The sequence below is a fragment of the Apiospora phragmitis genome (assembly GCF_038363925.1).
Source record: "Apiospora phragmitis strain CBS 135458 chromosome Unknown utg000010l:1.0-9815664.0:1.0-9183399.0, whole genome shotgun sequence".
In the NCBI taxonomy this organism is placed as follows: Eukaryota; Fungi; Ascomycota; class Sordariomycetes; order Amphisphaeriales; family Apiosporaceae; genus Apiospora; species Apiospora phragmitis.
This window is the reverse complement of record NW_027117409.1, coordinates 2,110,401-2,126,531: the sequence shown is the minus strand read 5'-3', so window position 1 is coordinate 2,126,531 and position 16,131 is coordinate 2,110,401. Positions and strand designations below refer to the sequence as shown.

At 54.7% G+C, this 16,131-nt stretch overlaps 6 protein-coding genes across 6 annotated transcripts; 4 read left to right on the top strand and 2 right to left on the bottom strand.

Annotated features, from left to right (window-relative positions):
- Positions 1-178: 178 nt before the first annotated feature.
- PG994_010431 (uncharacterized protein) lies at positions 179-2,855 on the bottom strand (the record flags this gene model as incomplete). Its single annotated transcript, XM_066861840.1, has 2 exons — positions 179-396; positions 506-2,855. The coding sequence occupies 2 exons, from the start codon at positions 2,853-2,855 to the stop codon at positions 179-181; spliced, it is 2,568 nt and encodes an 855-aa protein (XP_066710950.1).
- Positions 2,856-5,273: 2,418 nt separating this feature from the next.
- Positions 5,274-5,492, top strand: PG994_010430 (uncharacterized protein; the record flags this gene model as incomplete). Its single annotated transcript, XM_066861839.1, has 1 exon — positions 5,274-5,492. The coding sequence occupies one exon, from the start codon at positions 5,274-5,276 to the stop codon at positions 5,490-5,492; it is 219 nt and encodes a 72-aa protein (XP_066710949.1).
- A 2,232-nt stretch (positions 5,493-7,724) lies between these two features.
- Positions 7,725-8,073, top strand: PG994_010429 (uncharacterized protein; the record flags this gene model as incomplete). The annotated part of the gene is made up of 2 exons (XM_066861838.1): positions 7,725-7,745; positions 7,876-8,073. 2 exons carry the CDS (start codon positions 7,725-7,727, stop codon positions 8,071-8,073), a joined length of 219 nt encoding a protein of 72 aa, XP_066710948.1.
- Positions 8,074-8,479: 406 nt separating this feature from the next.
- PG994_010428 (uncharacterized protein) lies at positions 8,480-11,348 on the bottom strand (the record flags this gene model as incomplete). Its single annotated transcript, XM_066861837.1, has 3 exons — positions 8,480-9,702; positions 9,794-11,243; positions 11,301-11,348. The coding sequence occupies 3 exons, from the start codon at positions 11,346-11,348 to the stop codon at positions 8,480-8,482; spliced, it is 2,721 nt and encodes a 906-aa protein (XP_066710947.1).
- A 509-nt stretch (positions 11,349-11,857) lies between these two features.
- Positions 11,858-12,132, top strand: PG994_010427 (uncharacterized protein; the record flags this gene model as incomplete). The annotated part of the gene is made up of 2 exons (XM_066861836.1): positions 11,858-11,884; positions 11,953-12,132. The coding sequence occupies 2 exons, from the start codon at positions 11,858-11,860 to the stop codon at positions 12,130-12,132; spliced, it is 207 nt and encodes a 68-aa protein (XP_066710946.1).
- Positions 12,133-13,663: 1,531 nt separating this feature from the next.
- Positions 13,664-15,805, top strand: PG994_010426 (uncharacterized protein; the record flags this gene model as incomplete). The annotated part of the gene is made up of 4 exons (XM_066861835.1): positions 13,664-13,873; positions 13,940-14,889; positions 15,028-15,713; positions 15,777-15,805. The coding sequence occupies 4 exons, from the start codon at positions 13,664-13,666 to the stop codon at positions 15,803-15,805; spliced, it is 1,875 nt and encodes a 624-aa protein (XP_066710945.1).
- Positions 15,806-16,131: the final 326 nt, after the last annotated feature.

The following is a 16,131-nucleotide window of genomic DNA, read 5'->3' as shown; positions in this document are numbered from 1 at the left end:
CTGATGTCGGAGCCCCGATCCACTGACGCCTCTCTCTACACCCCCCATTAAAACAAAGCAAACCTGGCATCCTCTTCTTCCTTTCCTCTTCTTCGCTCCCCTTGGGGACGTTGCTCTCGCTGAGGACGACGGCTGGAACTATGAAGACCCCCTATCAAAGCCTCCTCACCTGCGGGAGCTAGGCGACTTCGCTCATCACTAGAGCCACCGCTGCTGTTGTCATCGCTGTCCCGTGCTTCTTCCTCGCCGCGGCCTGTACGGTAGACGCGCCCTTGCCGGCGCTGTTGACAATCTCGCTCGTAACGATGCTGCTGCTCCTCCAGCTCCGCGATACGCGCATCGAGTTCCTCGTCCCTGGCCTCGCGCGCTCGACGGGCCGCGAGCTCCCTCCTCGAACTCCGCCTGGAGAGGAGATATGCGCCGGGCCGTTAGGGGGGTCCCGCCGAAGACCCTCGCGAACGGCTACCACCGACCCCCTGATGACCTTGGGCTGCCGATGACGGACCCGGTGCCGGGATCTGGATGCTATGGGGACGAGGCCTGCTGGTCTGGGCTTCCTGCTGGTACTCAGCGATACTTGCCGGCATGGTAGCTATGACAGACGAGGGCCGCGCGCGCTGGAGCGGCACGTCGTGGCTGCGGGTCGTCTGCATGCGGAACGGCAGGTTCTGGTAGAACTGCTGCTCCCGAGAGCTGAAGGCCCGCTCGGTAGCTTGCTCCGAGGGCGCCGCTGGCGCTGGCGTACCACCGTCGGCCTCGGTAAATGACAGGCGGGAGTTGACGTTGCGCTGGTAGACGTACTGCTCCTCGAGCAGGCGACTGAGGCCCTCCATCAACGGCACGAGGGACTTGAGCCAGACATCGCCATTTCTCTCGAGTCGGCGCAGGCGTTTTTCCATGTCGCGGTGGCGATGTTCGCGGAGGTTATCGTACCTTCGTATCAGGTCCCGCTCACGCGCTGACATCTCCGAGACTTGTGGCGTCTGCTGCTGCTGTTGCGAGAGCTGCTCCGAGGAAGCTTGCGCTATCACCTGTGCCCTTCTGGCCTGCTCTTGCTGCGTTCGGCGCTCCCTGCGCCGATGTAGCGAGATACGGTCGGAGCCTGTGACAAATGATAGCTGCGAGGACGAAGATGAACGATCGGTTGTCGGAGCGGAAGGTTCCTCTCCCGGGGGTTGCGGTGACGTGGTCAACTTAGCGGTCCCTCCTGCCGACCTTGGATCGAGCAAGACAGCTGGCCGTTTGGCTGGAGTATCACTCAAATTGCGTTCGACAGAAGGCGATTCCTTCGACTCTCCGGAAGACTCTGCTTTTTGCAGGCGGCCCAGGACTGGCGATTCTGGCGAAATACCGGTACTTCCGGGAGCAAGAGAGGCTACTGCTTCTGAAATGTCTTTTGATTTCCTCGCGTGCACTCGATCCCTGCGAGACTGGACGCTCCTTTGGGCCACTGGTCGCGCCGGATCATCGACCTGAGCTGGCCTGTAAACGCCGGAAGTAGAGCCACCCGAAAGTCTATCGTTCGTACGCTGGGAAGGCGGCCTAACAACAATCGGTATTGAGGAGTACGCCTGCGCAGTCTGCGCATCGTATACCTTCGGCTCGGATCCAAGCGAGCCCAGTGATCCTATGCTTTCCGCAACCGACCCTCGAGCGCTGTATATTTTTGACTTGGGCGGACTGTGGTTCCCGCTCTGGCTAGGGATAAACGGGCTGAGGGGTCCAAGTATATCATCTATAGGCCTCGTGACGTCTGCTCTTTGTTTGCCTTTCTTGCTGGATCCTCTTGGTGGTGGAGGGAACATAAACAATGTCAGGGATCCAGGGCCAGAAGCACCAACCTGAATGCTCTGTCCTGCAGGGTGTCCTTCAAGAGGACTTTGAGGAGAGGTAGATCTACTGCCAGGTATCTTTTCCGCTCGACCAAATGGAGAAAGTCCGTATGCAGATCCACTGCCAGCCAGCTTCTCCTCCTCCCCCACAGCTGCCTTGTCATCTTTTGAAGAACTAGGTGTGTGTCGAGATTGACCAAAATCTCTCACCGAGGACCCTTGCTGCTCCTGCGGCGAAGGCTGGCCCTGTCGCGGTGGCGGTGGGGCATGAAGAGCTGAAAGTCGGTCTTGCGGTATGGATGAGTTGTGCGATTGCGAAGTTGGTTCAGAGTTGAGCGATTCACGGTCCTCTTCGACTGGCCTCAGAACAGTCACAGTGCCTCGCTCCCCAGTGGATGTCCGTATGGGCCCGAACCTCGCCTCAATCTCGCGTACCAAGTCTAATCCGCTTGTATCGAATACCGGATACTGGGTGGGAGCGTCGGGACCAAAGTGTGAATATTCCAAAGGGATAGAAATGGCGATGTGCCTATGCCCGCCCGTTGTCTGCCCAGCGATCGCTGTGTCGGGGAGCCTGATGATGGGAGTCTTGCGTCTTTTCCTTCTGGCCTTCCTCTTGCTGCGGAAGAATTTGAATTTTGATTTCCATTTCTCGTCCTCTGCAGAAGAAGCGCTGAAGTTGTCTGGGACCGACATATAGTTATCAGGCGGGGGCGTGCGTCGGAGGAACTCGAGCATATCCAACAAATCATTTTCTCTACCGGTCTCCTCCAAGAGTTCACGAAACTGTCCTCCCGAGCGGCCGCCGGACTTGCTAAGCCGCACCGGCGGTGTATCCGCACGACGCGGCTCTGGCTTCGTCCCATGTTGTGCTTGACCAGACATGGACCATATTATGGAGATGAGAGAACGAGGAAAGGCGATCAAGCTTCCATCTCGGCTCCTGCTTCGGTCGCTTGTGTGTACGGCGATTTCCCGGTCGACTTTGATCCCAGAGCTGCGACGCGCCACCTCGGGCTCCATCACGGAAAAATGTCGTCGTCGGGAAGCCGGTCATAGCCTGGGCTCTGAACCTTATTAGGAAATATGACGTTTTGGTGAGCGGCGTGATGCGATCATGCTTGTTGGAGGTTTGAGGAACTCAAGGTCAACTCCGCATGCACATGGCGGACCGAGACGCAACCGACGATAGCCAAAAGAGAGTTGGGACGAGTTTCGAGAAGTGCAAAGGAATGGATGGGACGACTCAAGACTTCTTGAAGGCCATGGTTGTTCCGTGAAGGGGACTCCCGGGGGCGGCTCACTGACAAGCCACGTTACCTGGCTGGCGGTATAGAAGCAATGCGCGTTGCAAGGCCAAACACAGCGACCAGAAACCACCACCAGAGCCCGCGACGACGGGATTAGTCCATCCACGAATTGGGACGTGACGCAGTAGTGTCGACCACAAGCGCAAGGGACAGTGCATCCCTGGACCCGAATTCGGCATAGCAGGTAGGCTGGGGAGCCCTGATACCGAGCTATTGTCGACAAGATTCAAGCCTGCTTGATATGGCCGAGATGAGGATGATTGGGCGCAGAGGCTAGCGCAACGTGAGTCTGTAGCGGTAACGGGCTGCATACCTTCTTCCCAAACCATCCATCCGTCAGTCGCTGTCAATCATCTGCAGCTCTTGCATACTTCTGAGCCGGAATTACACTCTTGCAACATGCGCGGGACATTGGAGGGGCCCGAGACATTATTGAGAATCCCGCTGTGAGACATGCATTCCAGTGATGTAGCCAACCTGTCATGAGTTCTCCAGCAACTTTGCTTTGTTCTATTCTTGCGCCGAGAAGGGAAGGGGGAAAAGCAAAAAAGCCACCTGGCCGTTGCCGTAGTCACGCCGTAAGCGTACTACTACTAGGCGCCGCCATCAGCGGTTGATGAGCATGGCGCCACAGCAAACAAAGCATTGTCATTTCAGGCCAGCCGAGCAATTCGGTAGGTAAAAGAAAGCAAGTGACTGGCGGTGATCAGTCTTTAAAGTTCGGACGAGCATGGCCCAGATGTGCCCGAGGATTCTTTCATATGCAAACATCATATCATCGACAGCATGTGTCGTTCTCGGACTGTTTGGGAAGGAACCACCGAGGCGCTCGTTGGTTTGTGTGCTGGCTGATATAATGGTGCTAAAAGGAAGGAAGGAAGGAAGGAGTCGCAGCTTCCACTGCGGCTGGCCGTTGGAACTTCCCAAAAACTAGAACACCAGGGTGGCTGCGGTCCTGTGGCTGACATTGGTGGGATTTGTATCAGAAACATACACAGGATCGTTGCCAATGCCATCTGCCAAATGCACAGCACATCAGGAAGATTGCATTGAAGTCGGAAGAGTCGATTTATTGAGCCTGTCAGGTCTGTCAGGTCTCACATGATTGACTGCTCACTGCTGGTACTGCCGTGTCTCGGCTGAGCAGCCTTGACGGTAATGACGAAAGTGCTATGCATATAGAAAGAACTATATGCACAACAGGCCAACAGAGGTCCTCCGTACTCATACTACGAGAGGGTAGGGAGCTCCTCCTTGATCACCAAGACAATACCTTAACGGGTGGGATGGGGGATAATATATGAGTGGCACTTCACATAAGCAGAGAAATGGTGCTCACTACGGGGAGTTGTGGCGTGGATAGTTTTTTTTTTTCATTTTTTTTAAAGGGGCCATATATATGTAGAGTACAGCATGATAAAGACTATATGTTTATCATCTAACCATGACATCTTGAGACCCCAACCCCAGTAGGGAATGACTCCAAGGAAAATTTGTAAAAGGAGTGAATAAGTAGGTAGGTATGTGGTTAAACATCCCCTTGCCCCTTTTTCGTTGGGATGACCATCGTCATGTTGGCATCCCCAGGGGTACAGCGAGAGACGTTTGGTTTCTTATAGATGGATTGGGCCGGATCCCAGCGGCCCCGTGGAAATCGGCCATGGAATGCATTTGACAAGTATTCCAGAATTGGCCATACTTTTTCTCACTCGATAGGATGCGGTTGCCTTCTTCGGGCTTTCGTACGCCATAGCGCGCGGCATTGCCGGTATGTGGATGGATTGGGAGATACGGTGGCTGAGAAGTGAGCGTGCCCACGCTTGTGCCATGCATCTCCCCTTTGATTATCCCATGGTAGGGAGGCGTTGCTCTGAGCTCCCTGTGCAAGAAAGGAGCCCCAAGTCTCACCACCACTGTCGCCCATTCCCAACGAGAAATTCGGTCGTTTGAGATTGATTCACAACCGTCTGTCCTCTCTCTTCTCCTCTCGGATCTGGTCCCTAAAGCTCATACACACACCTTTCCTAGAACTAAACTCAGCGCGACACGACAGCATCTCCGAGGGAAACGATTCAATCAAAGGACAGTCCGTCTCCGAGGGGTCAAACACAAAATCCACGGATTCACAGACATGCGCCGGTCGGTTTGGGCTACGGGGGCGGTCAACAAGCGCGACTCTCCTATCTGGGAGATCCGAAGTGGATCTAGCAACCAGACCGGAGGCTGCTCGGACAACGCTCCTGCTGCCTGGACTCAGGCCGGCGCCACGGAAAGCACGTGGCAGTTGACACGCAACGGAGGAGAGTCACTTCGAGAATCGGTGTCCGTCGGAGGAGTCATGTTGTTTTGAGCATTTCGTGGAGGGCGTGGACATCTGGGGGAAACCCATTCAGTTCAGGAGAAAGAGAGGGCTTAAACGTCTTTTCTCTCTCCAATCTCGGCTCGGGTCCATGCTTGGTGATTTGATCGATGACTGTCGGCTTTGGGGTGGGCGATGAAGGATGTATGACTGGTAACCGTGGTCAACGGGTTGCTGTTGCTATGTGTGTGTGTGGGCGTAGACGCCCAGTTGTCTGGTGTGGCGTTTGCATGGTGGATAGCAGCTCGTCAGATCGCTACATAGGGAGTAGTTGCTTGGTCCATTTTGTTCACACATAACGAGCATAAGGAAGAGAAGAGAGAGATAGTCTCACGATAGCCAGGGGCACTTGATTATATTGGTACTTACTTACCCCCTTGCTGTGGCAGTGCAGCTGGACACGTCAGGCACAAGGGGTCGAAACAAGGACATCGAGTGGCATTTTTATTTTTGCTTCTACTTCAGCGCATAATTGGTCAATTCCATCGCTGGGGATGATGAGGCTTGCCCTCCTGCACCAGAAGAAGCAGTTGGCAGGTCAATAGAGGTGGCAGGAAACGCCATGTGTGGCTGGTTTCCATCGTTTGCATGATCCAGAGTTCAGCAAAGCAGGCAGGCTTGAAGACAAAATAGCCCCCGCGCGCCCCCTGTCTTTTCTTTTCCCACCTCTCAGTTTCCCGACACGCCAGCTGGTTTTAACACTGAACACTGCATGGCACATGGGCTAACAACGCATACACATCATCCACCTGCATTGCATGTATGGCGATTTCTACAGAGTCCGTATCGCCGAAACAATTTCGGAATTCCCCCTTGTGGAGTTCATTGATCTTTGCGTCGCAGAAGGCTACGGGCATAACATCACATCACGGGGCCTGCAGGATGACTTACACGAAGCTGTTGTCTTTTCCATAAACGCCCCGCATACGTCATCCACGCCGCAACCCAAATCTCAACATAACCGGAACCGGTTTTTGGGCCAGATCTGAACGGTTCGGAGCTTTTGCGCCGCGCTGCAAGCTACACACCACCTTTGTGCAAATTTGGGAAAGGGAATGACAGGGTAGGGATTAGGTACCTAGGATCGAAAACAGAAATATCTTTTCGCTTACGGCTCCTTGTTCAATAAATTATTTGCAGCGGTCTGCCATGGTTTTTCTGTCCGCAAGCAGCTTAAGGCGGCATCTAGACTAGCGCATACTTACCTAACCGGGCCTAAGACTGGCAGCCGATGAACGCCACAGCAGCAAGTGTGTTGCGTACAGAATTGCGTACAGGGCTGGCAGGCCCCGAAAGCTAATCAGCCCAGCCCACGAGGAGCCTCACACCTCGCGGGCGCCCCACTGCGGTTAATGATTGGGATCCCCCTCCAGCCCTCCGCAGCCAGTAAGGAGGGTGGGAGGCCCCTGTCCTGTATCACGACAGCGAGCCTAGACTTTTCTTACGCTGCCGGCCATCGACGATGGTATCCTCCCATGACGTCAAAATCTCGGTCTCTTGTGGCTGCAGATTCAACCACCCACCCAGCCCACTGTCGATCCCGTCTGGACTTCTGCGTCACACTCGCAGCAGAGGCTGCAAGGCCCCATGGCAAGATGGGTTTTTATCAGAAACATATGCAATTCTAATATTACATTGGCCAAAGAAGGGTGGGCAGGCAAAGTACTCCCCATGTCGGTCGCCTCCTGTACTCCTCCTTCCCCTCGTCCTATCGTATCCCCAGGAGCCAATAGAAAATTCGAGACAGAGCTAGCGAGAGCACGAAAAGCCGTTTTCGCCATGACGTGAAAAGAACCTGAGCAGTAAGGGTCTCGCTACTTGGGCCTCTATGACATCGAATTATGTGGATTGCGGGTAGATCAGCTGCATTCGGCCATCATCCTTCATTTCAGTCTCGTCTTTGTAATTGCGCCCGGTTCTTCGGCTAGCTCTGGTGTGTGCTTTGTTGGTAGGTAGGCAAGATGTCATAGCATGGTGGATCTCCCTTGTTACGTGGTAAGCTGTGTGTGACTGCGGTGTGACTGGACCTTGACGAACCTGTATATAAGTGTTGACATCCAAACCCCCCTCGAACCTCTTTTGTGACTTGACCATTCACAACAACAAACAACCAAGCCACATCACCAGCTTCGACATTCTACACGAACATCTATACCACCTCATCCTAAACAATAACATCACCTAAACAAAACACACATCAAATATCCAAACAAATCCGCCAAAATGGGTGCCGCCGTATCCTGCGTAAGTTCAGCCTGCCCAACCAACCACCAAACCTAGTCACGGCTCGTCACTTTGAATCAGCCCTACATGACTCGCTCTTCACACATCCTAGAAGGAATTTGAGACTAACATATTATTCCCCTACGACTAGATTAAGAGCATGTTCCAGACCATCGGCTCTGTCCTGATGGCCATCGTGAACGGAATCGGCTCAATCCTGACCGCCATCATCCACGGCATCGTCTCATTCTTGGACATCCTCATCTCCTTCCTCACCTGCGGCTACTGCGGCGGCAAGCGCAAGCGGGGCGGCCGCACCAAGCACGCCACCACGACAAGTCGGATCTGAGAAAAGACCCGATGTGGAGGAGCGGGTCGATCAGGATCTGATCTGATAGACCGTTAGACGGAGATGGAGTCCTCCTGTTGTTGCGGTGGACTTTTTTGGAGAGAGAGCTGGCGATAATACCCTTACGATACCCCAACCGAACGTTTCGTTGTAATGGTTACGATAGCATGAAATGACAGCATGACCTATTACGATCTATCCTTCTTGACTTTGCGACCGATACCAAGTGATACTTTTCTTCCCCACGCATACTCAACATATACAATTGTGGTTCCATGTGCTAAGTCCAAGTCTCGTTAAGTGTATGAAGCAGATGCGAGGCTGGTAAAAGGTTATTCAAGATAATGTGGCTTAAATCTAGATCGTAGTCAGCCAACAGTTCTAGCTGCTGGTATCATACCACACCCTAATCTAAATCTACCAGATTCCTAGAAAAGAACCGTTCCACCTGCCGCCCCGCCTCCCTCCCAATCATGGGCTCCAAGTCCCGATCCGACATGTTGGCCACCTCGCGGACGTTCTCGCAGCCCAACACCAGGTGCTTGACGTTCTTGGGCGTGACGCCGGGCACCACGGCAAGCATCTCCTGGGGCTCGAGGTTGAAGGCCTGCTCCTCGGCCGTCGCGTTCTTGTCGAGCCCGGCCTGGACCGCGGCGACGGGGTCGGGCTCGTCCTCCTGCGTCTTGAGCCCCGCGAAGATCTCGGCCGTCTCGTATGGGCTGCTGCTCCAGATGATGCGCAGGCGCGGGAACGCGAGCGTCAGCATGACGATCTTGGACTGCAGGTCCGACGGCCCGTTGGCCGGGTTCACCGATGACAGGTTGCCCGACAGGTCGGCGAAGGGCGCCAGCGTGAACGACTTGTTCTGGTCGAACTCGATGAGCAGCATCGGCTTCTGGTAGTGCTGGAACATGGTCTCGCACTGATTGAAGAGGCGGCCGTCCTTGAAGGAGCTAATGAGATCGCTGATCGACTTCCGCTCGACGCAGATGGTGGGAGACAGGACATAATCCGCCACCGTCAGCATGCATGGCACAATGACGATGCTGCGCCCGTGCAGTAGAGACGGCAGAGAAGACCTGAACTCGCGCACGTCCACCACCACACGAGGACGCTGCGCAGTCGCGGCGAAGCGTCCACCGCCTGCGATACGCGTGTTGACAGTACGAAGGAAAGCCTCTTGCGGATCCTCGGCGCCGTGGGCGTCTGTAGTCATGACCACCGCCATACTGGCCCGTTCTTTGATAAGCTTCGTGAATGCGTCCTTTTCTCGCCGGACTGTGGCCAGGTATCGCTGTTCCTCTACCGAGCCTCCATAGAACATGAAATATACTCGAACGTTCCTGTCGTTGTGCGATGATCTATACACCTCAACACGACGGATAAATGATGCGTCGGGCTCATACATGATGATGTAACGCGGCTTAACCTCCTCCAAAATGTGCTCGTCTTGATCTCCTTCGTATGCATGTATCACAACCAGATCCTGCATCTCGTAGAGCTCATAGTACTCTTCCATGTCGTCCAAGGGATCAGCAATAATGTCGGCTTTCTGCTTCGCTTCCTCTTCGGTGATTTCGACTTCCGCCATCAGGTCTGCCACCTCCGACGGCTTCTCGATATATTGTACTAGACTCCCATTCGCAGCCCGCCCAGAGGCCACAGATCCAACGCCACCCCCCTCCTCGTTGCCTCCTCCGTTTGTTGGCCGGAGGTCTACCTTTGCTTTGGGCTAGTCGGGGATCCGAAGCACCCTCCAAGGCCTTCTGGTTCTCGGAGAAGAGCTTGTGGCTAACTTGGGCGAACTCCCTTTTCCACTTTAGATAATCTCGTAGTTTCCTTCTCATCATTAAGGCAGCTGATGGTTTGCTCTCTTCGTCTTTGTCCTTCTTTGCGGCGGGATCATCGGCTTTTAGCTTGACGTGCATAGTTTGCAAATATTCGCGGAGCTGGCGGCATGTTGCTGTGTCTTGGCACATTATCAGAATGGTGCCATTGGAATCATCCTTCATAGGAGGTTCAAAGTATAAGTCGCGGTCTATCTCTTCTAAAATCTCGGCCAGCAGGGCCCATTTGGGCTGTTCTTCCAAGACGGGGCGCAAAGTATCGATCGGTGTGTTTTCGGTTGCCTTGATATTGCTTGCGTACACTCTTTGCTTGGCCGAGCTGAATATGGTATGCGCAGCGTCTAAGAACATCCAAGGGGATTGGCTTTGTCGGGTTGACCCTGGTTGGGGCGAGTGTGCCGTATGGATAGTATCAAGATGCTGCAACAACGATACTGCGTCATACGCAAGAACCGAAGTCAACATACCCCGGAGCACGGTAAGGTCGTTGACGATTTGTTTCGTCTTCCAGCTGAGTCTGTGCCAGTTAGGATCCAGCTGCCGCCGTACCATGCTGTCGAAGTTTTTCAGCAGCGCACTGTCTAGATTCCAGTCGTCCATCTCGAGACCAGTATTGCTTTTCTTGAGTTCATGAATACTGACTTCAACGCACTCCATAATGGCATTCTGTATCTCCCTCATAGCATCCGTCATGGGTACTTCTAGTTCGATGACTTCGGCTCTCTTCTTACCCTCGAGTGATCCAGCCACGGTCACGTGGAAACGGGGCCATAGCGAGGCTTTCCGTAGGAACAAGTTCCTCATCATGGTTGAGAGAGGAGAGAAGCCGTAGGTGAATGGGTCTGGATTGTCCGAGAAAGCCTTCAGAAAACCCACCTTGTTCTTCTGCCGGTATATTCGCAGGATGAACGCCTCGAGCGAAGTAGCAACCACTTTGTCCGCATGCAAAACTACGAGGCCGGTGATTGTCTCGGGGTTGAGCAAGGTTGTTAAGAGATCAACCACGAGGATACGAGAGGTGATGCTGAAGATGCCGCCTGTAGAATACATCTTTTCTCTGGCCCCGACACTCGTGAAGTCGGTGTTCACGATAGTAAGACCCCTGGCTTTAGGAGACATGCTGATGGCTGCCTGCTCCGCAAGCGCCTCACCGATCCAGGCATTCTCTCGGTCCTCGGCGCCCACGACGACGATCAAATTGTTCCCTGCAGCATCGTAGCTGTGTAGGAGGTTCGTGACCAGGCGCATAAGGCCCAGGCCCTTTGCGAGGACAACCAGCTCATCTTCGCCGCGAAGCTCCTGGAAGAGATGCTGCTGGTACTCCTACGACGTGTTAGAGCTCCAAGAGTTCCGATGGATGCATGGAAAGCGACAGCGTACAAGTGGCAGTGAGAGCTTCACAGGCTGAGGTGAACTATTGGCAGCCATGCGGGGCGCCTTTCCCGGGCATCTGGGACGAAGTCACGCGTAACAGTGAAATGCACCGGCAGGCTTGGAAGCACGTATACTCCCACAGCTTAGCAAATCGGACGGCTGGTTGCGGGTGGACAAACTTGGATTAGACAAATCGTAAGGCTAGCACACACGTGAGTGATGCGTGCACGTAAGGAAACGAGGCCGCCCGCCCTGTAGTGTTGGTTGTGCTGGTCTAGATTCGATTCAAGCGGATGCCAAAAATCTGGGGTTGAGTGCGAATCATCGGCCGGCTCGCACGCCACCAAGCCGCCTAATCACGGGTTTGACAGCGACTAGATACGTCATCAAGCAACGCATACAGCAAGCCCGCCAGTCGAACCAAACAAAGTGCAATATAATAAGGGCACTTCCTGCATCCTTCTGCATCCAGCCTTCTTTTTATCTTCCATCAACGACAGCATCCTAGAGGGAAAAAGAAGATTGAAACTTAGACCTCAATACCCAACATCACAACCATCATCATGCCTGGCCAAGACAACAACCCTCAAGTGAGCACCCACCCAAGATGCACGGCATGTAATGCTCATAGTATTATGTAACTAACTGATCCCCTTAGACTGGCAAGTCGGATTTCAACATCCAGCCAATCGATCCCAAGGCCCAAGATGCAAAGAACACAGGCATTGCGGCCCAGGCTCATCAGGCCCACCCCGGACCGGCCATCCCTCAATCCATGCCGGAGCAAGAGGGGACCAAGGAGGAGAGACTGGCTAAGGCCAAGGAGCTGAACAAATAAGCGTCCTCCTCGTGGGTGAATGATTACCAGAGGGAGCAGGGGCTTTCGGCCAGTATTACGGAGATTTACGATCGTGTATGATTGCTACTAGATGATAAGATGCCAACGTGTTGAACGGGCAGCACGGCCGGACATAGCACAATGAAATACCATAATCCCCATGACCAGTGTTTGATCTGTGTGTTTGAGATTGTCTTCAGGAGTCGTGCGCAGATATAGCATGACATTGGGCAGCATGTCTAAATAAGTAAATGTAAGTACGTGTAAGCAAGCCGGTATTTTCGCCGCGCGTACGTCAGCCCTGGCAAGGAGCGCTGCCTAGGTACAACTTAGGCACCAGGCTTGCACAATAGATTAGGTAGGCAAACCGATAATCATATTGTCGGGTTAGAATGCCAATATATCTCTCAATACCCAGCCGTCTACTTGGGATGAATGCCTCTCGACAGAAACAGGGGCTTCGTAACCCGAATCCGAAATGCCTGTAGAAGCCATGCAGATTCGTCATTTCCGTACTGCCCGACTGAGGGCACCCTTGCAAAAAGGCCCAAGTGCAAGTCAAACATGGAAACGTCTGGAGTGTCCACTGTAGTCGCCCAGGCCCAGGCGGCCAGGCACAATCGTCCAGTGGGGGAACGGTTCTAGTAGTAAAGTTTGCTGCACAGTGACGGTAAAGTGGCATTCCGCGCACTTTTGGCCTGCTGTTGTCGTACGCTGTCTCTTCACTCATCGATGGCTGGCGGTTAGGTAACGACTCACGTTACATTCATTATTGACCATACAAGAGTAATCAAACATCGGCTGCCATCGATAGTGATACCGACTGGCCTAGGGAACACAGACTCGCCTTGAATATACTCAGGCAGATACTCCGTACTTACCGACTTATACATTCCAGGGGCCCTATCATCGTCCACCTTGGGCTATGTCCAACGGGATACTCTGGAACCTGATGGACGGTTATGTACTCCGTATGTGTGTACCATAGCTTCGGGACCCATTAAACGAAGGCCCCCCACCAAAATAGAGGGACCTGCTGTACTTACCTACCGTCGGGGCCTCCAAAAGACGCTCTTGGCCTTGGACACACAAGAGCACATCTGGGCTGGGCAGACGGAGTAAAGGCACAAGACCAATAATACCGACCAATCCTTCCAGCTTCTGACAGAATCCGCCTGGATCTCGTTTGATTCGACTTGATTCATACCAACACCACGCAACGCAACGCAACGCAACATAGCCGCCATCGTTACCAGCCTATTCCACTACTAATAATAAGCGCCGCCACCACTCCACGCATACTCATTGTGCGCAATATCTCGACAAATCCGAAGCCCATTCTCGACATTTGCTGGTCGTCAAACCTCCAACTAACACGGCGTCTCGACAAATGCCTACCTCATAAGCAATACTACCGCTACCCACGGGCTTGTCGAATCCGATAATTTTGCTACGGGTGAGGAAGGCACCTCGAAGGGGCCTTTTTCCTTCTTCACTCACCACCTAAAGCAACACCGCTCCGACCTCGACGATGCCTTCAATTTTAAGCGACGAGGACAAGGAAACGGTGAAGCGCACCATTCCCAAGCAGACAAACAAAATCCAGGCAGTGGCCGTCGCCAGGCTGTATGTCGCATTTCCGAACCGGTCGAAATGGACATACACGGGTCTCCAAGGAGCTATCGTGCTCGCTAACGACCTGGTGGGAAACACTTACTGGCTCAAGCTGGTAGACATATCTGTAGGTTGTCACTCCAGAGCACGCATGGTATATATGATAAAATCACGCTGACCTGCCGTATCTTAGCCCGCCGCTCGTGGAGTAATATGGGACCAAGAAATATTCGACATCTGGTCGTACAACCAAGACCGAACCTTCTTCCACACCTTCGAGCTGGAAGAGTGCCTGGCCGGTTTGTCTTTTGTTGATGAGAAGGAGGCGAAACAATTCAAAAAGAAGATGGACGAGCGGGAAAAGAATGCCAGCAAGGCTACGAGGAACACCCCTTTCGGAGGCTCGAATCAAGCGCAACCCGCCAAGCACGGTGGCCTCTTCGGAGGCATCTTTGGAGGACATAGGCACGCCTCCGCCCCTAGTCCCCCAGAGTCGCCGAGAAACGGCAGTCTTCCACCTCCACCCTCGGCTCCGGCCCCAACACATTCGAGGACACCATCAGCCAGTGCCAACGGCTTCCACAAGCCATCATCAGAGTTTGCTACGCTGGAGGCCTACGATCCCCATTGGCGGGATAACTTTGGTAATTTCCTGACCGAGCAGGGACTGACCGACGATTTCATCAAAGACAACCAAGAATTCATCGTGGGTTTTTTACAGGAGCAAGGTGGCGAGGTGCCCAAGTCTGCAGCTGCACCTCCCCCACCTCCGCCGCCCGTCAACGGCCATAGCACTGGTCATGGCCGGGCACCGCCTCCTCCACCCCCACCCCCAAGCAGCAGCCGGCCAGCACCGCCAGACAGTACGGCCGGATCTCGTCGCGGCGTGCCTCCGCCCCCGCCCGCACCACGAAGGTCGGCCAAGGCAGATGCCGTTACGCGAGAACCTACGCCTCCGCAAGAACCAACACCCCCTCGACCGCGATTCAATGCTCCGCCGCCGTTGCCGGACGCTGGGAAGTTTGCTCATATGGAAACCCCCCAGAGGAGTGTATCAGCGGCGGCAGCTCCGGGCCGCCTCCTCCCCCAAGACCACCCAAAACACCAGTGGACGGCCATGAAGATTCAAGTCACAAATTCGGCGTGCCTCCCCTTTCACCGGCCAGCGCCTTAACAATGCGCCCCCGCCGGCGCCGGCTAGAGGCCCGGTGCCGCCTCCGCCTCCGCGAGACACCCCCTCCGCGCCTTCGCTTCCGCCGTCACTGCCGCCAAAGGTACCAGGCTCGAGCGCACCAGCGCTGCCACCCTCATTATCGAGACCTGTTCCGGCACCCCCACCAAGGAGTGTACCCGCTCCTCCGCCTGTCCCAGCTTCGGGCGCCCCTCCGCCGCCGCCTCTACCGAACACGAGTGCACCACCACCACCACCTCTGCCGAGCTCAAGCGCACCACCACCTCCTCCCCTACCGAGCTCGAGCGCACCACCGCCGCCGCCTCTACCGAACTCGGGCGCGCCCCCGCCGCCACCCCTACCGAGCTCAGGCGCACCGCCGCCACCACCGCCGCCGCCGATGCCAGCTACTTCTGGAGGAGCCCCACCACCTCCTCCTCCACCTCCTCCGCCAGGGGGTGCAGGGGCGCACCTCCGCCACCGCCGCCACCACCGCCGCCTGCCAACCGAGACAGCGGATACGGGTCTGGCGTACCGGCGGCTGCTATGCCTGCGCCCGATTCATCTCGATCTGCCGTGCTTGGCGACATTCAAAAGGCTGGCGGTATTGCCGCACTGAAGAAGGTGGACAGAAGCCAGATTCGTGACCGAAGCGCAGCAACCGTCGGAGGAAGTGGTGATACGGGCCCACACGGCAGTGGCCTCCCGCCTGCAGGTGTTAGTTCAGGAGGGGGCGGCATGGCGGACGCACTTGCCGCAGCGCTACAGAAACGGAAACAGAAGGTCGGCGATAGTGGTAAGTCAAGCAATCAAAACCCTCCGACCAGAGCCAAATCGATATATACTAACTCTTCTGCAGACGACGAGGACAATGATGATGAATGGTAACTGATTAGCGCTTGGTGCATGTGGGCTGGGTTGGGAGTAGTAGTTAGCACATGGTGACTTGGTAAGATGACGGGCCCCTTGGGAGGGTGTCCAGTCTGGTTACCAGAAAAGGCTGGGTTCAGCGGCAATACCCAAGCTGGCTAAGGACTGGATTTATCGCGTCTTCTAGAACTGCAAGAAAGCACCACTGAATCCTGGAGAAGCCGGATTCCAGCCGTTGTATTCAAGGGGATATCATCTCACTTATACCATGTGTGCAGAGAGTTCTAGAACACTCATGGATGAGTTGGGCAAATCGATGTGCTGTCATAAAGCAGCGTGGCCCC